The following is a 23,570-nucleotide window of genomic DNA, read 5'->3' as shown; positions in this document are numbered from 1 at the left end:
AAGCTTAGCGCAGTCACGACACAAGACTTGCCTTTTTTGGAGTGCAATCTTTCTAATCGTGTAGCCGCCAAGATACCTACTCATGTACCAGCGTTGCGGCACATCTGTTTTGTGGGTGCCTTAATTATTCATGTGTCATGCATGCAGTCTTTCCCTAGAAACCCTAACCCTAACGGGCCTTAGCTTCTTCAGGGAACACTTGTTTGTGCCGTACCCGAATATACTATACACACCCCATGCATGATTCTCTTGTGATTTAGGTCCTTCATGGTATCTGGGTGTTAACTCATATTGTTTGTGGACCCCAACTTACATGATCCACCATTACTATCAGACCATCATGACCGATGTCCGATGTCTTTCTTTATTGCCGATGACCGAAGTCTTAGCCAGGACACCAAAATTTTAAATTTATATTTGATTATCTACATGCCCATATAATTTTCAATAACATGCAAAGTTATTGTTTACTTTTATTTTTATGAAGAGGAATATCTTTTCATTAATATATTATAATTAATATCAAATACTTAATTACATTTTTATTTCTATTATTTATTTATTTTATTTGGTCTAATTAAAATGAAAATGTGTAGTTAAAAAAGAGAAACATAAAGAAGAAAGAGCATGGAAGGAATAAAAGGAGACTGTTTCAAAGCAATGGATGAATGAAGGATAATCACTCTGTCAAAAACAACTCAGATATAAGAAGGGTTTGTTTTTAAACTTTTTTTTAATATTTATTAATGTTTTGACTTCGAATCTACTAAAATATTATAATCAAAATTACTCATTTAAGATATTATCTCCTTAAAAAATATTTCATCACGAATTTGCGTAATTTTTTTTAAATAAAATAAAAAAAGAAAATTGTGTATAAATTTTACTCCAGTGTTAAAAGGTATAAACTATTAAACTTATCATGATACTAATTAAAAAAAAGTAATCTTTCTCAGTATGTTATCACTACTTTAATTTTCTTTTATCTTTCATTTTCATTAATATTTTCTGTTCTTTATAAAGTCTTTTACTTTTGTGCAAATCATTTACACTTCTTTATTATATTTCTTTAAATTATATATCATTACTATTTTTCAAATTAAACCAATTTTATTAATTTCTACTATTTTGATGTACTTGATTTAGTTTTTCAGTTAACATTCTTTTCTCTATTTCCGAAAGTTTTTATTTAAAAAAAAATTAAAAGTGGACAGAGAACAGTTTAAGTTAACTTTATATATGTTTAATTACAATAATAAAACTTTGGTATCATAAAATATAAGTTTTAATATTTGTAGTAATAAATTAAATACTGAAATTGATTATTTTTCATTAAACCTTAATCTTAAAGAAAAGTGATAATCTAAGTTAAAAATTATAATAATATTACTAACTTAAATAATAAAAAAGTATTGTACTTGTTTTTTATTAAAATGTTTTATTTATATTTTAACGCAAAAACACAAACATAATTAGAGCAATGATTGAGAGAGTATAATTCAATTCTAAAAATATAAATCAAATTGAAAACTCCTATTTATAATTTCTTAAATGATTAAAAAAATTTCTAAATCAATAAAGGGAAGTATGCATGAAATGGGACACACAAGGGACGAACTTTGTTCACCTAATCATTGTTTTCATCAAGGTGGGAGATATTTTAAGTTTGGAAAAGACAAATTTAAAATTTTAATATTTATTCTCCTTGCATTTTATTGAATTTAGATATTCTTATGAGTAATTTGTCATACTATTTTTTATATAGTTTTAATTTACATATTTTTTTAAATGAATTATATATTAAATTATTAATTATATTTTAACTTAAACAATACATACATTTTTTTAGGAATTGTATTATATTTTAGTTAAGGGCATTATTTCTAATCTTCTATTTATTTTTTTAAAATTTTAAATATCATAAAACATAATATATATATATATATAATGTAAATTATATATAAAGCATATAATAGTATATTCATTTATTTGGACGTTAAGAGGTGTTTGCAACCCATGAATCAACCTAATTTATCACGAGTTCATGAAGTTAAGTTGAATTTTTTTTTTAAAGAAAATTATAAGCTATTTTTATATTTTTGAGAAAATAAAAAATATACAAACTTCCTCTTGAATCTTTAATTATTTAAATGATTCATATTTTAATTTATTTTAATACTTTTACTTACTATATAGTTATCATTTGAATTAAGTTTGTATTAGTTATTAAGTATTGGAAATTATCATCTCCAATTTAAAATTACTTAAAATGTATAACTTTTTCTATATTTTTAAAATTTTATGAGTAAGGTTGAGTTAATTTAATTTTAATTCAACCTAAAGAGTTAAAGTATACGAGTCAGTTGGCTTATTTTGATACAATTATCGTCTTTATATCTATCTCGTAAAAAATGTAATATACTCTTATCTAATCAAATGTAGTATTTTTATCAAAATATAACTAGATTTGAGTGTGTATCAACAAGTTTGTTTGTCATATAACTATATTTGAGTGTGTATTCACAAGTTTGTTTATCATATTTATTTGAGAGTTAAATAAAAAATTATTTTTTATAATACATCATTTAAGGACCAATTTCATAAATTAAGTGGAGAAAAATTAAGCTAAACGAAGAAAGAATAGATACATTATTATTTAAAAATTATAAATAATATATATAATATAAAACCAATTTATTTTTTATTTATATAAAACATTTCATATCTCTAAAATATAAAACCTCTATTTTTTTAAGATTTCTAAAGTCGTTTCTTATCTTTTTCTCCTATTAGAATAAACAAATTAGAAAGTGACATAGTATATGATAATCTCACTCGATCAAATTTTAGTTTTAAGTTTCATTTTTCCTTAAATCTCAAGTTATTTTTTATTATTTGATCGAATGTGTGGGTTTTAATGATAGTTTATGAGATCAAAGTTAAATAGATGAATCTCTTAATATAAATATGTAGTTATATGTTTGGTTTGTGAATGAGGTTCCTTTGAAGAAGTTAGAACTTTTTAACTTTTTTAAAGTTTTTCTCATCTTTATTTTTATCCATATTTAATAATATAGATGCAATATCTAATTAACATATAAAAATATACAATTATTTTATATTGTATCTCAAAATATATCTCTTTTCATAGGAATTTTAATATATACACAAAGGTTTAAAACCAAAACATTAAAAATAATAAAAATCTCATCCTCCAGCTACTCATTGAGGAGCTCTAACACCTGCAACCTCATATGCTCTCATGTAAATATACGATCATCACAAATGAAGAAAACAAAACACAACAAACAACAAGGTAAGTTAACTATAAAATAATTCTATCAAATTTCAATTTCAATTTAACAAACATAAGTCATCAAGTCTCATACAATTTCTCAACCCATAAATGTCTATCATAATTCGTCATTCACATTGCTCATGTCAGATTTTTACTGACCAACATACTTAGACACTTGACTCTACTTCTAGAAGACTCGTGCATTGACTCAGACTCAAAGATTTTCACTTGTCATACTAACTCATTGTGAATCAACACAACTACGCTCATAAATAATCTCAATATCATATCACCTAGTATGACAAGGTTAATTCATATGACCTGAAAGACCAAATTTTATTTCACACCACAGACAAAATCATATGAACCTACTTCAACTCTTAACACATGATAATCTTCATCTATATGACTCCAATATATCAGGAGATTCAGAATATCTCCTTTTAAACGAATCTCTAATCAATGCACATCCTAAACAATCTTAACCTGGTATTTTCTTTCCTGAAAGTACTATGTCTTAATTAAGATTCATATTTCACATTTCACTACATCCAAAATCACAATTAAATCGTACCAAAGCTTAAAATTTCAAAACACACAAAAATTTATCCAATAATCACATAAATATCTAATTAAAGGATTTTTCAATTAAATATACATAAAATAATTTTTTACATAAGTTATAAGTAAAAACTATCAAATAAACACAAACCAACATTTTAAAAGCAAGGATAAAAATTTTAGTTTTAAGTTTTTTTTTAAAGGCTAGCTTGAGCGAAAATCATCTCGCTTGAGCGAGAATGGGTCTTGCCTAAGCGAAAATTTTCTTGCTTGAGTGAGATTGAACCCAAAAACACCAAGAGTTTCATCATAGGCCTCACTTGAGCGAGATTTCTTCTCGCTTGAGCAAAAACAAACCCGAGAGCACCCAATATTTAATTTTATTCTCGTTTGAGCGAGATATGTAAAAAAAAATCTACATAAACCTGATATATTTTTTTATTTTTCTACCAAAATTACATTCAACTCATATTTTTATAAATCTACACATTAAAAATCATAATTATTCAAACACTCTCATCAAGCTATGATGCCAATCTATACATATATGTGCTCTCTAAACCAACATCATCTAAAATCAATACAACTAATTCTCATCAAACATTACATTTAAGTGATTCAACAAACTATTCAAATACATTCATTAACTCATTCAAATCAAAACCCATATACATTCTACCATATCTACAATTTCATATTCCAATTTCAATCAAATTATATTCTACTAAAAAATAAGAAATCCTACAAGAAAAATTGGAATTTGTGACCACGTCACCCCCACAATCTGGATCTTATAACCTAGGGTTCTATTGAAAAGAATAAGGCTAGTTTCCCTTACGTAAGTTTGAGTAGGTGCTCACTAAGAGTTCCAAACCTACCAAAAGCTTAAGGATAACTTAGTCTACACCAAAGAGTCTTGAATAAAAATTCTAACTACATCACTATGACTGTGGGCTAACAGAGTTTAATCCTGAAGCTAAAAGAGTCACATGCAAGGGTCTATACTAAAGGCAAACCTAACTAAATCAAAACTGACTCAAAGGAAAAAAGAGCAAAACTGAAAATACTCTGTCTAAAACTTTGATAAGACAGTCTTGTAGTATTCGCTGTTAGGAATCCAATGACGGACTCCGATCGTCATTCTGATGATAGAGATGTTCAGAAAATTAGGAAAAAGGTAGAGGAAGGAAAAAATAAAAGTTTATAGAGATAACAGTTCTTTTAAAAGGAAATATGTTAACTGAATCTTCTATTTATATACTATTTTTACTTTAATAATAAAATATCGATGTATCATTTAAAATATATCGCTTCTACTCTAAAATTATTTTTTAGGTCTTACAAATTCCTTAAAGAGCACAAAAGTTAAGGTAAAAAAACTAATTTGATTTAATACTTTAGCAAGTATTATAATTTTGAGAGTGAAACTTTAATGATTTAAAACCCTTTTATATATACTCAGATGTTTAAATTCATGATGATGTTTTTATTGATTTTTTTTTATGTTGGCTTAATAATAATTATCTCTTAATGATATTGCTATTGTATAGAAGCATACACGACTAAAGATTGTATTGGGTTTATTTTATTTACATCTCTAAGTCTTGTTAGGTTGTATTAGTTTGAATTGAGGAAAAAAAGTCTCTTTAGATTGAAAAAGTAGTTGTTTTGGAATAAAAAACTTAGTTCACATTTTTTTTGTCACTTAAAAGTAAGAGACATCATAATAATTCGTTCTTTTATAAGAGTTTGGTCGTTTAAGTGTTGTGAGCATGTTTAAGTAAAAAGAGATGGACGCTTAAGTGGTTGGATGTTTGAAGAGGGCAAGATAATTTTTTTCTCTTCTTTAAAGATGTTTCTTATGAAAATTTTCTTGTGTCATTGTTTTACTTGAATTAAACAATGTGTATTTGTTTATTGTCTAGGGAATTATGATATGAAATGAGATTTTTGAGAAATCACAAGCAAGTGATATATGTGAATTATTTATTATTGGAAATGTAAAACTATGATTGATAATATATAATGTCAACATTGAGTTGTTTTAAGCACAATGAAATCTCAAGTTCTATTAACAACTTTAATCACACATATATGAAAGTACTAGATGATGAAGAGTGTGAGGAAGTTTCTACTAACTACATGAGTTTAAGTAGAGGTTACTTGAATCTCTTGAAGATTTTCATATACGTCTAAGTTGTGAGTAAAAATTAGAATGATGTTTCACTTGATGACCAAATAATTCTAATAAGAATTAATCTCTAATATTAGTCATAAATGTAATATTTTAAAAAGATTAATTTTTATAAATATTTATGCAATATATAATTAGTGGAATTAATTAAATGAATATTAATTATGACTTAACTTATAATATATGATATATGTTTTGTTAGTTGTTTTAAAAATTATTATGATATTTTTAATATAGGAAGAGATGATTCTCCATGTAAAATGATATAAGGAGGAGGATGTATAAAAAGAAATTATCTTTTGAATAACTTTTTCTTTGGTTTTGAATATATTGTAGTTTGGATTTATATAAATATTTAAGTAACTTATTTCTCTAAAGTTAAATACTTGGATTTTAGGATACTAGGAGTGAGTTTTATCTATTTGTAATTATATAAAAGACTAATTTTATATGGGATGAAGATGAAAGTTTAAACTTGTATTGAAAAGGTTATATTTAAGTTTCACAAAGATTGTGTGTAGAAAAAGAAGAAAAAAAGAATCCATGAATTAAGGAAAGCGCATAAATGGTTGAAAAGAAAGTTGAAAAAGGTGAGTAAATGATGCCTTGATTTATGAAAAAATGCGGTCACAATAATACACTAACCATACTTTTCCCTAATTTTACACAAATATTCAAACTCTAAACTTTACCCATTATTCCTATACTTTTATCATTATATCATTTTCTTGTTTTATATCTTAAACACAAGTTATATCTTAAGATATCAAATATATTTAATTTTATTTAATAATAAGTAAAAACATGTTAAAAGAATATTTACGACAACAACTATTCACGGATTTTAATCAAATTAAATTAATTATTTATTCGCACCTCTTTATAATCTATGCACTATTATTGATTAATTAAATAATTTATTGGATATATAAAATCACGACATGAGAAAAACACAATTAAAATACTGAATTGAAGCCAATAAAAAATCTAAAATTTGCTTTCTTTATCTTTTATATTACGTTGCACATGTAAAATATACACTACAACAACATCATGAAATAAAAACAAATTTTTAGAGACAAAAAATAATTAGTTGTTATAGTGATTAAATTAAAAACCATTTTAGAGACTAAAAAAATTTTGGTTGTTAAATGGTTTCTAAATTGATATCTAATTAGCTCACAAGGTTTTTGCTACCAAATTTAAAAACTAAATAATTGGTAGTTAAAACATTGGTAGCTAATTAAATACCAATTTAGAAACAATTTAACAATAACTAATTTAGAAACTATTTTTTTTACTTTATAAAATGATCTCTACTTCAGTTACTATAAGAACTAATTACTTATGTTCTCTAAGATTGGTTTCTATTTCTATGTTTTTATTGTAGGGATATTGATTTAACTATAAATAATATTTTATGTTATTTGTAAAATAAGAATTAATGCTTTTTTATATCAATTGTGTAATATTTAGTTATGTACTAATGGTATTTAGTTCAAATTTTGACAAAATAAAATGTTATCTTTTTAAAAAAACAAAAAATTACTCTTAAATAATCTAAAATAACATTACAAATCTTCAAATATAACATAAAAAACTAAAACATAAAAGTAAAAACAACTAAACATAACCTTAAATTATTTAAACCTAAATTATAATTCAACAATATTGTGAACATAAACATTCTTATATCTAAATATTATATAATAATGTGCGTGAGATATTTTTGTTATATATATAAACTAGTGTAATGTGCAATCCTATTACTATAATTTAAAATTGTAACATCATCATCACACTTACTTAGGTTTATGTTTATTTGTTCGTGAGAATAAACAATAGAGGTTTATTTGTTAAAAAGTAAATATTGAAAAAATGAGAAGAAAATGATAATGATGAATGGAGAATATAGCAGCATCCATGGCTGCCACCTCTGAAAAGATCTTGAAAAGCAGAGGCGATAATGGCGGCGTCTTTTCCGATACTCTTTTTGACTTCAACGCCATTTCACCTTCAAAACTTACACTTTCATTTTTTAAGGACTTCAAATCCACACCAATGCATCAATGCCTTGGAATTCGATCACTCTTAAAGGGGCCTTAAAATTTGTGTTTCTTCCAACTCAGACAACCTTTTTTCACTACTAATTTTAAACATATTTAGATATTTTAAAATATTATCCTTCTAACATGCAATTGTAATACTAGTAGCCCATGAACATTAACTAAGGTATAAAAGTGATTTTCTTTTTATAAAGAAGTGTTATCATCAGCATTTTTATGAGTCTATGAACACAATATTCATAGATCTTTCATGGATGATTTTTTTCACAAAATTGTGTAATTCCATTTAATATTTCTTGAAATGAGAAAAAAATATTTTAAAATTGTTCATGAGTACAATTTCAGTTTAAATATGTTAATCTGAAGTCTTATTTATCATGTATGATTTTAGTTATGTCAAATTTCAGAAATCATACTTTATATGTACGATTTGTTTAATTTTATAATAAAGTTTTTTTTTCTATTTCAAAAAATATCAAATAAAATTATACTATTTGAGGAAAATTTTTTCATATATTCCCATCTTGCTTGTTTGTTTAAGGCAGAAATATTTCATGTATTATCATAGAGATTAAGGTCCAAAAGGGTATTTTTGCAAATTATTTTTAGAATAATTTCTTTTAATGTACGTTTAATGGATCAATAGATTTCTAAATTATGTGAAAAAAAAGTAATTAGATTCATGAACTAAAAATTATTTTAATTGAATCTTTAATCTTCTAAAACAAATTCATTGGGTTTCTAAATTTAGTATAAAAGTAACAAATTGTTATTTTTCTTAATGTTTAAAAGCGTACAATTTCTACCTTCATTCCATGCTTTCATCATGTACTTTATGGGAGTGTTGACATATTGGATGGCAGAGTAATTTAGAATACATTTTTTAATTTTTATATTATGTAATTCAAAATATTTTCGAACCATGAATAATTTGAACTTTTGCAGATAGAAAGGTGCAAAAAAAAATAAGAGGGTGCCGAAAGAAATTTCCTTAAAAGCGTTGTAATCTAAGATGAAGCTTTGAAACATCCATAAACAGTGGTTGTGAAAAGCAACTAATTTAAAGAATCCAACTACACAAAAAAATGTAGATGAGAAACTCAATTACCATCTCTTATCTAATATATTATTACATAAAGTTATAAAAATTTATATAATAACACATCACAACGAACACACTAAATTGAACTCACTTTCGATATTCACATTTACTTTTTATTCATTATTTTCTCTTAATTACTTAATAATTTAATCATCAGGGCGTCATTCGCATGTAATGTTATTCTCGATCTTTATTACAATCAAGAAGCTCACACTTATACAGTGTTTTTTTTTTCAAATAAATTGCAAGGTTAAACTTATGAGAGGTTCTAATGTAATAAAAACTTATTAAATAAGAACTTAGTCAAATCATTTATCCAAACATGCCCTATGACCATAACATAAGCCCTTCCATTAGAAGATAGCCGAGTTTCTTTATTCAGAAGTTGAGTAGCTCAACCAATGCTTATGGCTTAAGTGTTATCCCTGTATAATATTACTTACAGATTACTCATCAAGTTTTTCTTAATATAAAAAGTGCACTTACAATGGCAGATTAACCAGCATACATGCTGCATAATAAAGTATAAATAAATGGAATGTAACAAATGAGGTGTGCAACAGTACTCTTCTCTTTTCTTAAGATCAGCTTCAAAGTCATCAAACCATATTCATAACCATTAATTTGTACTGTAGAGTACATATTTATTTTAACAATGATGAATGAGAATAATTGCTTATTCATCTAAATAGTTAGACAATGAAAACTATGGCACAAGCATACTCCTGAGTCCAAAAGACTCAGATGCATTTTGAAAATCTTTAACTAAAGCACGAATCTCTTCCTAACTAATGTGGACAATCAGTTGTTACCTGTCTAGCACAATAAGGCATGGCACAAAAATATCGTTCACTGTAAATTTTGATGGGCAATAACAGGCTTTGTATTTACAAAACTCCCCAGTGTATAATTGGCAAATAGTTCACAATTTGAAACTAGGACCAAACTCTCTTGAAAAATAAGGGTATATCTATAGGAAAGTAGTTCACAATCACATGCAACATATGGTCAATGACATGTGTCAGCTGGAAACTCTAGGTTGCTTGCATCCATGCTCTGGTAAAAGGTTATCAGGTGCTGCTCTTTTTGGTTTCAACTGAAAAGATGAAAGATCATTGACATCTATTAGATCCCTGTGGGCTGATGAGTGGAGGGTAGGAATGTGTACAACCATGTGCTGACCTAACTGTACCAAAACATATTGGATTTAACTTTCAAGAGTCACTAACCTTCTCCTCAGCATGCTGATAGATATGTCTCAGGAGGATATTTTTGGCTTCAGTACTTATCACTGTCAGAACAAATTTCAGCAAGTTAGCAAACCCTCAGTTACAAAACACCCAGTAATAACTCTACCCAAATTAAAAACAAGAGTGACAGAAAATGAGGGATGTACATCTGTCAAAAAAAGAAAAACTAAAAACCTGCAACCAATGTTTTTCATGTTTGTTACCTTTCTATATACACAAAACTTTTTGTGTGTGGCAAACAGAGAAAAATAAGTTAAAGTAATAGGTTTAATGCATCTAGTTTGGCTCCTCCTCCAAGATCAGGATTAAAGGAAAATACATTTTTCAAACGGATTATCGATCAGATAAAAACAGAGCAAAGCATTGCCACGGAAGTAGAAAAAGTTATACTGACTACCTTGATCAGATGGTGGAAGGGTCCTGCTGTGAGTAGGATGGTAAGTGGCCGGTGCCATTTTCTGCATGAAAATAGAAGTTTCATCTTCAGAGAGCAAATGAAAATATATGATTAAGTGATCCATAGTACACTTCAGAAAAAATAAGAGTGCCAGAGGTACAAAAAAGGCACGTTTAGTTTTCAGTTGAGAGACCCCTAACATGCATTCAAAAACTAAATCTGAGAAAATCTCTTGCTTGATTTTCAGGTTGTAGGATTGTAAACTGAGTTTTGCCTCAAGTCTGAATTGAAATTTAGTTTGAAATGGAAGAAAAGACAAAGTTGTTTTACCAACTTAGTTCGTAACATAAAGTTCATTCAAACTTAAGTTGCAAACTTCAATCCATGTATGCACAAAGAAGTTGGCCCTAAAACTGCTTTGTTTATCCATGGCTTGGTTAGGAAAAAGGAAATGAATAACAGTAGCTCATTCCGTGTGTTTATCTTCGATATCACACCAGTCATTCTCTTATTTGAGCTTCTTTCTTATCAAATATAATTGAATAGAGAAACATCTTACCTTTGTTTAACATAAAACAAGAATTATGTATGCATGTACGTATAGTGGAATCATACTTTTATGGATTAGCGAATCTAAGAATCTTTGGAAAGGAAAAGAAAAACTACATTCAGCAAAAGGTATTTTGAAGCAACTAAATTTGTGTCAGGCTAATGGAAACTAATATATGCCTGAAAGCTAGAAAGATATTTCTTATAATATAAAGGACAAATTACGTATAAAACTAGCCTTTCTAACTATTTTTAAAAAAGTGAAATAGTTATTTTAAATAGAAGAATTTATTGTTGCTACAATATTGAACAAGAAAACCAAATTTAACAGCATTATGTTTAGAGTGAAAAAGAACAAGAAACAACAGGAAACAGCAAATCATCCCATGCTTGAGAAGTTTAAAACTTTCAAATTTATGAATATATTGCAGAATGCAAAAAAGATGTAGAGGGGGAAAAAGGATAAACAGTGAAGTTATTGAGACTAAATGGATATGTCCCCAAAGACAAAGCGGCATATAACATCAATGGTGAAGACTTCAACGTCAGGTGAACAACAAATTGCACAATGCCATAAGCCTATTATGAATTAGTAATAACAATCAGAATGTCAAGAAATACTCTGTCCCTTGCGATAAAAAGAAACAAACTAAAAATGTAACGATTGCAAATACATGTTCTTCTACACTATAACTTCTCTACCATGTACCAACTTAAAACATTGACGAACAGTTTCAAAATTAGAAGATGGGATTCAAATATGGAAGTGTGTTAACTAGAAGAAAGTCTTATCTTGAAGGTTAACAACCAAATTTTGTCCTGAAGGGAGAAGAGGGATAAGAATAAAAAACAAGACAATTGTCTCTTCCCTAAATTTCCAACCCAAATAATTGTAGATTAGACAGTAGTAAACCAAAAATTCAGAATCACAAACAATCAGATTTCTCAACAAGTGACAAAGCATACATTTGCATCAAAATGAGTTATTACCAGGATTATCAATTTCTTATACTACAACAACTTACAGAAGAACTTGAAGGATCGGAAGGTCGAAGCTGACTGAAGTTGTGAGGGTCATAGGACGGCCAATTACCCAGTACAGACTCCATAGAGTGGCGGTTGCTGCTCCAAATTTCAGAGAGAGAGATTAAGGCGTGAAAAAAGAGAGGAAATGGATGAGGAAGACAATGACACACAACACAAAACCCAATCCAAAAACAGCTGTTGTGGACTGAACTTCACATCACATGTGTGCACCAATTGCATAGGATACCACACCACACCCCTTGTCCTAACTCTAAACCCAATTCTTCATTCCCACTTGCACAGGATGCTGGTAAACTGCAAATTAAGAAAAAGGGGTAAGTGAATTCCAATTAAAGAAAAAAGGAGAAAAATCCCTAACATCATCTTCCCAATGCAAGAGAAATAAAATTCACCAGAACTCTGAACTATATCAGATTATGAATCAATACACAGGCTCACTGATGAAGTCGTCAAAATGAAAACACAAACATACAAGAACACTGAAAACAAAAAAATTGAAGATCCAGTATTTGTTGAATGAAGCAGATATTGGAAAAACACTAACAGGAGAAGTGTAAGCGTTAGAAATAATCTGAGTCGGAAGACAGTAGAAAAATTGGTGAGTGTGAGACAATAAATTACCCTGTGAAATTCTGAGAAGGGATTTCAGATCTATGAAGAATGTGATAAAGTTAAGTTAAGTTATGTTATGGTTTGGTTGAGAAGTGAAAGAAAAGGAAAAGGAAAAGCTGAAAATTGCAGCCACCATTACCAACTGATCATCATTTGGAGCTACTCATCACCTCCGCCAAATTTAATAAAGAGCTGTAATTTGTCAAGCTTTTTACAAAAATAGATTATTTTTAAAAAAAATTACAAATATGAGTAATTCCTATTTGGATTGGCAATTTTTTTTTTCTGAAATTAGAAAGTTATTTTGAGTTACCACTTCTAATTTATTTTCTGCCTAACTGAAATCGTGTTTAGGAAAATAAATTCTGAAATTTTTATTTTGTTTTCATAGAAATAATGATTGAAAGTGTGATTTTTTTAATTTTTTTCTATAAGAGTAGTGTTTGGAATCATAATTTTAGACTTTTTAAAAAAATTTATATATATTTTTATGTAATTAGTTAACTTTTTTATGGAAATTGACAAGTGTTATTGTTTGAAAAATGAAACTACCGTACCTTTGTACATATCAAAACTGTTAATGTTTTAATATATATTACTGTTTTCAATTTTAAACATAAAATAATAAATATCAAAACTGTTAATTTTTACTGTGTACATATTTAATCGTGCAATTTTTTTTTGCATTTGCATTCTGTTTATATCACCAATTTGATTAATTAATTACATCATTCAACTACATTAAAATTAAATACATGGTTTTAAAAAAATCAATTACAAACTATGTGTATACCTTTTTAATAAATATATTTTTACTTATTAATTTTTGTTAATTTTATTTAATTCATAATATATATGTCACTGAAATTTTATCAAATAAATAAATACAAAATATAAATTAATGATATAAAGAAAATTCAAAACTCATTTTTCAAGCACGACTTGAGTGACAAAAAAAATTGGAAGTCTTCACTCAAAGAACGACTTCTAATATCATAAAAAGTCTAAACAGTGCATGAAAACACGATTTCTTTTTTCAAAATTATCAATACAAACACGATTTATTTACTTTTGTAATTTATTTAAAAATTATTACTTTTTAAAAAGCGCGAGAAATTACACTTTTTTTAGTAAATTTTTCCATGAGTTTCTTCCTATAAACCACTCACACCTAATTTTATTCAAACAATTTTTAAATAATTTCAAACAACAATGATCTTATAATTTACTTATTTAAATTTGATTATAAATTAATTAATTTTATTATAAAAAAGGATTAGTTATATTCTTTGTTGGAGATTGATTAATGATATAATATTTTTATTAAGCGTAATTATGGTGGTGGAAACATACAAATATGGTAAGTTTTAAAATGATTATTTGTACGATGATATTGGATTTATGAAAGAAGTACGTTTCAAAATAATACTAATGTAAACAAAGGTGCATAGATGACAGTTTTTTAAGCTATACAACTTTGTATTTTAAATTGTTTTTTTTTTTATGGAGTCATCGTTTATATATACACGTTTTAAATTTGACATAGACGATGGTTCTAGGATATACTGTTGCTTATATTTGTATTTATATAGACTATATTTTCAGAGAAATCGTAGTTTAAATCTATAATTATCATTATAACAAATACAATAGAAAAATGCATAAAGGCAACAAATCTTGTTTATAATTGTCGCCTGATGTGAGGCAGATTAAAAAAAAATAAAAAAATATAAACAACGATTTCTTATAATTATAATTGTAACATCTAGAAAATAACCTTAAAAAGTATAAGTGATATATTTTAAATGATACTTGAATATTTTATTATTAAAATAAAAATAACATATAAATAGAAAATTCAGTTATTCAGGTTCTATTTTAAAAGAACCATCATTCGCTCATTAGTTTGACGATTAGAGTCTGCCATTAGACTCCTAACCGCGAAGACTACAAGACTTTCTGGTCAGAATATCTGATGGGGTAAGTTCATTTTTACTCTTCTTTTTTAGTCAAATTTTGAACTTATAAGTTTGTCAATCTAGTTTTTTTGCATGTGACTCTTTTAGCTCAGAGTCTTCGTGATATAGTTAGATTTTTTTTATTATGACTATGTGGTGCAGGTTAAACTACCCTTATGTTGTGTTTGTTTCTAGGTATGAAGAGGGAGAGAGTGCTTCTTGTGTTTGTTTCAGTGGTTTTGAGGGTGAGGGAGTGGATAGAGGGTGAGAGTGTTTTTTCAATCTTCACACAAATGAATAGATTTGTGTGGATTCCATGTAGAATTATTGCATATTACCAAAATACCTTTATGCATACATTTTATTATAATATACAATAACATTACATAAATTTATTTAACAATTTCAAAAATATTTATTATACTATTAATAACAACATATAATTGTAAATAATAAAAATAATAAAATAAAATTATAATATCAACAACATATATAGTTATATAAAATAATAATTATATATAATAATAAATATTAGTTTTATAACTTTTAATATATTTAATAAATTTATTTCAATTTAAAACAAAAAGATTTTCTATTATATTTTTTAATTTTTTATTGAAAAATACAAGTAATTATGGATATTATATATTAGAAAGATTTAATTAATTCAAGCCTATACAAAAAAAAATATCACAATTCATTATTCAAATATTTTTTTAATAACAGGGATAAATTTGTAAGCTTTCATTTTACATCTTTAAAATAATTTCTAAATTATCTTCCAACTATCACATCACTAACAAATTTCAATGCACCATTATCACAAATCCACTCTATCATCCTTCAACCCAAACAACCTCACATACCCTCACACTTTCTCTCTAATCCTCACAAATTCACTTTCTCCCCTCCTCAATCCAAACATAGCCTTAAGCTTTTGGTAGATTTAGATCTCTTAGCAAGCATCTACTCAAGTTCAGGTAAGGGAAACTAGTTTAAATTGTCAATAAAAACCCTAGGCTAGAAAATTTGGATATGGGACTGACGTGGTCACCCGTCTCAAATTTTCTCACAGGATTCTTGTTTTTGAGTAGATTGGAAATTGTTTGAGATTGAAATGTGAAATTATAGATATAGTAGATATTGTAGAATGTATATGAGTTTGGAATTGAATGAGTTAATGAATGTATTTGAATAGTTTGTTGAATCAATTCAAATGAAATGTTTGATGAGAATTGGTTGTTTGACTTTAAATGATTTTGGTTTAGAAATCATATATATGTATAGATTGACAAAATAGTTCGATGACTCAATGAGAGTGCTTGTATAATTTTGAGTAGGAACTGTCAATGTAATGTGTAGACTTGTAAAATTATGGGTTGAATGAAATATTGATTTAAAAGTATAATAAGTTTATGCAGATTTTTCTGCATATCCCGCTCAGGCGAGATAATTCTCACTCAAGGGAGAATAAAATGAAAAATGAGGTGTTCTCGGATCCGTTTTCGCCCAAACGAGAAGAAATCTTGCTCAAGCGAGACCTAAGATGAAATTTTGGGTTCTCTCGGATTCAATCTCGCTCGAGCGAGAGAATTTCGCTCAAGCTAGATTGTGAAAAAGAAATAAAAAAAAGTTTAAACTGAAATTTTTATATTTGCTTTTAAAAGGTTGGCTTATTTCTTTCTTTATAGTTTTACTAATAAATTATGTAAACTTATATTTTATGTATATTTAATTGAAAATTTCTATAATTAGAGATTTGTATGATTATTAAATGAATTGGTGTGTGTTTGGAAATTCTAAACTTTGGTATGGTTTAATTATGTGATTTTGGATATTGTGAAATTTAGAATATGAATTTTAATCAAGACATAGTATTTTCAGGAAATAAACTAGCGTGTCAAGATTGTTTAGGATGTGCATTGACTAGGAATTTGTCTAAAAGGAGATATCCTGACTCTCCTGAGATAATGGAATTATATAGATGAATTCAAGTTGTGAGAGTCGAAGGAGGTTCATATGAATGGGTAAGTTGTTTGAAAGATAACCAACTTGTTATATGAGTTAACTCTGTCATACTAGGAGAGATGATATTGAGATATTTATGCGCATAACTGTGTGGATTTCAAAGTGAGATAGTATGACAAGTGTAGATCTTTAAGTCTAAGTCAACGCACGAGTCTTCCGGAAGTAGAGTTAAGTGTTTGAGTATGTTGGTCAGTAGAATTCTGACATGAGAAATGTGAATGATGATTTATGATAGACACTTGATGGTTTGAGAAATTATATGAGACTTGATGAATTATGTTTGCTAAATTGAAATTAAATTATATAGAATTATTGTGTTGTGTTTTCTTTATATGTGAGGTTGCAGGTAATAGAGCTCCTTAGTGAGTAGGTAGAGGACTTTGTTTTGTTTTTAAAACTTTTGTATATATATTAAAATTCCTATGAAGAGAGATATTTTTTGTTGAGATACAATCATGAGATATAGTTGCATATATTCATGTGTTAATTAGTTTTGTTTACTGATAAGCGTCTAATTTCAGTAATATTTCATATTAAAATATAGGCACTTATGAGTATTTATTGCTAATTTACATATAAAATAATCTTTAATTTATGAATTTATACATTTTTATGAGCTTTATTTGAATAAGAGCATTTTATTCCTATATTTGGTGTTAATTGGAGATTTTTATGGAGGATTGAAGATTTGGAGTAAAAGATAATAATTTGAGCTAAAAAGATAAAGTTGGAAGGTCCCAAAATGGAAAAAGATGCAAAGAAAGATTGAGCCTTTTTTTTATGTTTTATCACTTAGCTCATTTACGCGACACAAAAAGTAACATAACCCTAGAAAACTAGGATAAATAGGGGGCTAAAGGCTCAACCCTAGGTGTGCCAGATTGAGAGGAAAACACCATAGAGTGAATTGTAACCCAATTGGGAGAATGGAAGGTGCTAGAAGTATGCGTGGCTAATTATACCCTTTGGGATTTGGAGTAATCTGCTCAAACTCTTATGTATTAAGGTGATATGTTATATATTAATATGCAGTTCTTGATTGATTATTGGTATTATTGTTTTACTTTTAATTTTCCGTGACAAATTGATAATCTTAAATCTAACCGGGAGGTATTTTTAGGGTTCGGACCTAAAGAACAATACTTAACATATTTGAGTGTTAGGGATAAACTTGAAATGTTAATTGCCATTAATGTTTGAGTTTCGTTCTAAGTTGTTCTTATAATTATGCGAGGATATAAATGATTATTATATGGACATCAATTTCAATCAAAGAACTTAATATTGACATGCTAATCAAAATTCATAAGAGTGAGAAAGATGAAACCTAATCCCTATTTTTCCAAAAGTAACCAATTCTTTGTCTGTTTTCTTATTGATCAGTGTCAACACAATTAATTCAAAACTATTTTTATTGTTCTATTTTTATATTTAGCGATTTTTGTACTCGATAATTCACTGTTTCTTGTGGGATCGATATCCGTCCTTAGGGACAATTATTACTTCTGACAAACGCATTTCACTTGCCGTAAAAAGTCATCAATTACTTTTTATTTTATTAAAAATGGGTAAAATTATGGATGTTACAATAATCGTTGTCTATAAAGTTACATGGATTGTAGTTTTGGTTTGAACCATCGTTTATATTATGATTTTTTCCAATTCATTTTGTTTAGTTCATTTTGTCCTCTTTACTAACATGTAATTTATTAAACCACAACCAAATACATAAATATGAAAGTAAAACATATTAATACTATACTCATAAAACAATAGAATATTAACCACATCAAATAAAATTATAAACTAATTATCTAAAGTACAAATTTCTATACATTAAAAGCACATGAAAATGTTTGTAGACTAAAAACACATATAAACTAATACTAAATTTATAATAATAAACGTCTATAAACTGAAACTAATACTAAACAACCTATGATTTAAGTAACCAAATACCATCATTTATCTAAAGTTGTAGAAGTTAATAAAATATGTCACCCAAGTATTCCTCGCATAATACATTGATTCGAAATCAAGTGGTGACACACCCATAAAATAATGCAACACAAAATAAGTTGAAATTAATCTTTAAATTAGGTATTATTTTATGTAAAGAATTAGTTAAACATGAGTACTTGTTCCCAACCTCTATCAATTTTAGCTCGTACAACGGTAGTCATTCACTACATTATATAATAGTCATACTCATACTCTCCCGATTGTTTATTGCACTACAATTCAATATCAATGAATACTTTATAAAGTTATTTATTTCACAAACAAAAGTAGATAGGAAAATAATTAATGAAAATTACAAATAACCTTTAGGTGCAACTATGTAAGCTTTTGGGACTTTGCACTTGGTCGACCTCTCAAAATGTTATATCCACTATTTGAACTACATAATTAAAAAAAAATAGTTAGGAAACATTTAAGTAATAAAATGATGTAAGTTGATATTTTAATTACCAGTCGACTATTTGCTTGAGATACGCGAGTGGCTTATTGTGTAATGAGCATAACTATAGAACAACCTTTTAGGGATATCACAAGTCAATGGAGTTGGTGGACTCTCATTCCTTTAATGTCCATTAAAGGTTTTTTTCAACCTCTGGTAAAGATGATAACTTCTTAGAAATCTTCGATGCCAAAAATATATTGCCTTCCTTCCATGTTTCAATTGTTGAGATATTAATTTGTTGCATGTGTTATTGTTGTCAAATGTTATGGGTTGATTTTGTATATTTGAACTAGCTGAGAGGTGTGGACTGTTAAGTATTTTGGCACAGGTTTTACTATAGTGATGCAGTGCATAAGATATGGCAAAGGAGGTTGCAGAGGAATAAGTCTTGGGAATGTACTTTGGTTACATTGGGAAGCATAGGCAAAAGAAGGAATGCTAGGTTGACTTCTTTGAGGTAGGATGGAGGAAAATATGGAGAAAGGAAGAAAAGATTTATGAGAAGAGCTACTCTATAGTGTAAGCTGCTGTTAGCAACAAGGTTGCGCCTCATACTCCATAGGGGAGAAGGCTTGGACAAGAGTGTAGATAGCACGACTGGTCAATGTTCTTTTCTGCAGAGGAGATGTTTCTAAAAGGATTGGTGTAAGTATTTTGGTGATTAGAAGTAGTTTTACTCTTGAATAAAAGGTATGTGTGTTGCAGCAAAAGGCAATCTTTAGGAAGGTATAAGCATAACAGGTTTTGTGGTGCTGCAACTCTTTAAACACTCTTATATCAAAGTGTAATATGTTTATGTGTTTAGAAAGTGTTATTTCTACGTGTTTGTAATCTTTCTGGAAACACTTGGTATGTAAGGTTTCAGATTGTATAAGGGTTGGAGCATCCCTGAAATGCTTCACTTTAATTCATTTTATTCTTTGTTGAAAAAAAAATATTGTTGAGAAGCGGTGTCTTTTTCGCATATTAGACATGCTTTATGATCATTAACACTATATCTAGACAAGTTTCCATATGTAGGAGAGTCATCGATGATAGTGCAAAATAACATGACATGCATCTTGAAAGTTTTATTACCAAACCTGTCAAACACTCCAACACTTTAATCCCATTTTTTGGTTGTCTTGAACTGAATATCTTCTATATCTTTAATGATTATCTTCCATAACTTGTTTATGAAAATCTTTAAAAACATTTTTGACAAATATCTTCAAAAGTATTTTTGAGCTCTATTTAATCTCCTCTATTGTTAAGGTTAATACGTTTCCTTTCAAACGGAACACAACAAAAAGTGAAACTTAAACTTTTCTCAATTGTTCATATATGTAAAGCCTTATCTCTTAGAAACGTGTCGGGCAGAAGAAAAAAGTGTTTATGTCAATGAGAAAAAAGAAAAAAGAAAAAAGAATTTAATTGGTTAAAAGCAACCTAAACTCTGTAAAATTCTGTGCCAAACTTAAATCAGAAAATGATATAAAATCATCTCATAATTTTAGAGAAAATATAGAGATAGTTTGAAGAATGGATAATAGCCGTGAAATGGATTATAAAATAGTTAAATTTTTTTATTTAATAATCTTAGAACATAAATTAAAAACTATTATTCATTATTTATAAATTTTAAAATCTTATCATCTAATATTTATAAAAACAGATTTTACTTTTATTATTTATTTTTCTTGTCCAATAAAAAATACATCTATTTCATTTGGAATATTAGATAATCTCATTTGTAATAACATGTCTGTGATTTTACTAGATAGGTTTTTAGACTCCACTAAAATAAAAGAAACAAGGTTTTCTTTATTATATAGTTCGAAGATGTACCAAACATTTATTTAATATGACATTTTTCGTAGTTTGTAATAAATGAGTCGTTGACAAAAATAATAAAGCCAGGATCATATAAATTTTATAAATCTAAAAGACTAAACTGTAACACAATTAAATGATAGACTAAAATGATATTTTAATCTATTAACTCCTAAATAAAAAAGCCATTAATAACTTTTCATTATAATATCACATACTATATTTACGAAAGGTATCTATAAATTATTTTCTCAATTTTAACCATATATCTCTTTTTTCCATTTTTTTTTTATTTCATTTAGTTTCTAACTCTATTGTTTTTCATTCACTTTCTTTTCTTTTGTTTTTATATCTCTCCGTTTTGTAGGAATATTCTTAGAATAATATTCTTAGAATATTATACTTTACTGTTGCATTAGTTTTTTTTATAGACACTTCAATATTATTTGTATCCACTATTAATTAATACTAATTGACTTTGGTTTTTTTTAATTATGTCATGTATTTTTTACTTAAAATTAACATGATTACATCATTAATAATAATAAAAATAAATAGTAATTTATGTTTATAGATTCAACTTTTATGTTGTTGTAGGGTTTAATTTTTTATTTTCTTCATTCTAAAAAAAATAATTTAAACTAAACATTTTAATTTTTTTAATTTTATTTTATAAAAACTCATTTCTTTATTCATTAATTATATTTCTAACTATTTTAAACATTAAAAATATTTATTTTTTAACGCATTCAAAATTAAAATTATCAAAAAATAAATAAATTTTTATTTATTTATTTTTTAAATGATGCTAGATAGGGAAATAAAAAATAAAAGGATGCTAGATAGAGAAATAAAAACAAAAGGGTGCTAGATAGGGAAATAAAAACAAAAGAGTGCTAGTTAGGGAAATAAAAGTCTAAATGGTGCTAGATAGGGAATTTACCCTACTTAATTGATTACAAAAAAAATCCCCCCAATATATTTTGATAGATTGGGCTTGACCTAATAAAAGGTATAAATATGTTAGGACTGTTTTCACATTTTGGATTACATAATTCGAAAGTTAATTTCGGATTCAGAAATAGCTTACAGATTATGTAATCCATAATATATTTTAAAAAAATGGTATTCTAGATTATACAATCCAGAAGTCTGGATTTGAGAGTAACTTCCGGATTATGTAATTCAAACACACGTTTGAAAAAAGGCTTCTCGATTACATAATTTGGAAACTAATTTAGACTTTCAGATTATGTAATCCAGAAACTAATTATACATCAAAAAAAATTTAGATTACATAATCTAAAAGCTAATTATAAATTGGAAAAAGACTTTTAGATCCAATATATTACATACAAACATTTTTGTGATATCAAAAATTTTATGGAGGTTGTGCAGTCATAAACTAGGTTACTCACATGGAATTGAGATTTTATTTATTATAGAAGGAAGTAACTAAGATATTAAAATTCTATAAATCTTTATTATTTAAATTGTAAAATTTTAAGTTTATCTATGCTATGCTAAAACAGTTATTACCAAGATTATTATTTGTTTGTTAAACTAAAATGTTATTTAAGTTTATAAATTATTTGTTGACAAATGATAATTGGGGTCTTTAGAATATGGATTAGAAAGGATTTTTTTATTTACTGAGATGCTCTAAATTGTGTTTTTATATAATTCTCAAATGCATTTTCATATAATTTCCAATAAAACATTGCTTTATAATTCATTAAGGCTGAAATATATAATTTAATTACTGTCAAATAAGTTAATTTTGAATTAGGTTCCTGTAAATTTTTATTTATTTAAAATTCAAAATAATTATTTTTTTGGTTAATATTATGTGATACTTGTGAGTGAACAACTAATGTTAAATTAAAAGATTGTACACGGAGACATGAAAATTGAATTTATTAATTTAAAGGATTAGTTAACTGATATTTTTACAAAAATTTTACGTGGATTTAGAATTGATTGTACTTGTAATAAGGTTGTTTAACTTATAATTTCTATTATTATTTTCATTTATAAGTAAATATTTTATATGTGTATTTCACACGAAAGAAATTAATTATATGTTTTTTTTATTCTTAATATGTAAAGTAATTGTACTGGCCGAGAGGCCGAGACCTTAGAAGACTTGGACGAGACGACCGAGAGGCCGAGACCTTAGAAGACTTGGCCGAGACGACCGAGACCACTGGAATATGGCCGATGGCCGACCCA

At 27.0% G+C, this 23,570-nt stretch overlaps 1 protein-coding gene across 3 annotated transcripts; it reads right to left on the bottom strand.

The window, feature by feature from the left end:
- Positions 1-10,053: 10,053 nt before the first annotated feature.
- Positions 10,054-13,280, bottom strand: LOC137814024 (DET1 complexing ubiquitin ligase). 3 transcript variants are annotated; one of them, XM_068616547.2, is made up of 5 exons: positions 13,216-13,280; positions 12,443-12,758; positions 10,869-10,929; positions 10,451-10,512; positions 10,054-10,317 (listed from the first exon to the last, which is right to left on the bottom strand). In XM_068616547.2, the coding sequence occupies exons 2-5, from the start codon at positions 12,524-12,526 to the stop codon at positions 10,243-10,245; spliced, it is 282 nt and encodes a 93-aa protein (XP_068472648.1). In that variant the 5' UTR covers positions 12,527-12,758; positions 13,216-13,280; the 3' UTR covers positions 10,054-10,242. The 3 variants fall into 3 exon arrangements, with proteins under 3 accessions (XP_068472648.1, XP_068472647.1, XP_090158440.1); XM_068616546.2 differs by having other exon boundaries at positions 13,086-13,250; XM_090302314.1 differs by lacking the exon at positions 13,216-13,280 and adding an exon at positions 12,857-12,999.
- Positions 13,281-23,570: the final 10,290 nt, after the last annotated feature.

This window comes from Phaseolus vulgaris, chromosome 1 (genome assembly GCF_051622355.1).
Source record: "Phaseolus vulgaris cultivar YP4 chromosome 1, ASM5162235v1, whole genome shotgun sequence".
NCBI classification, from domain to species: domain Eukaryota; kingdom Viridiplantae; phylum Streptophyta; class Magnoliopsida; order Fabales; family Fabaceae; genus Phaseolus; species Phaseolus vulgaris.
Note: the sequence above shows the minus strand (reverse complement) of the source record. Positions and strands in the feature narration are given on the sequence as shown.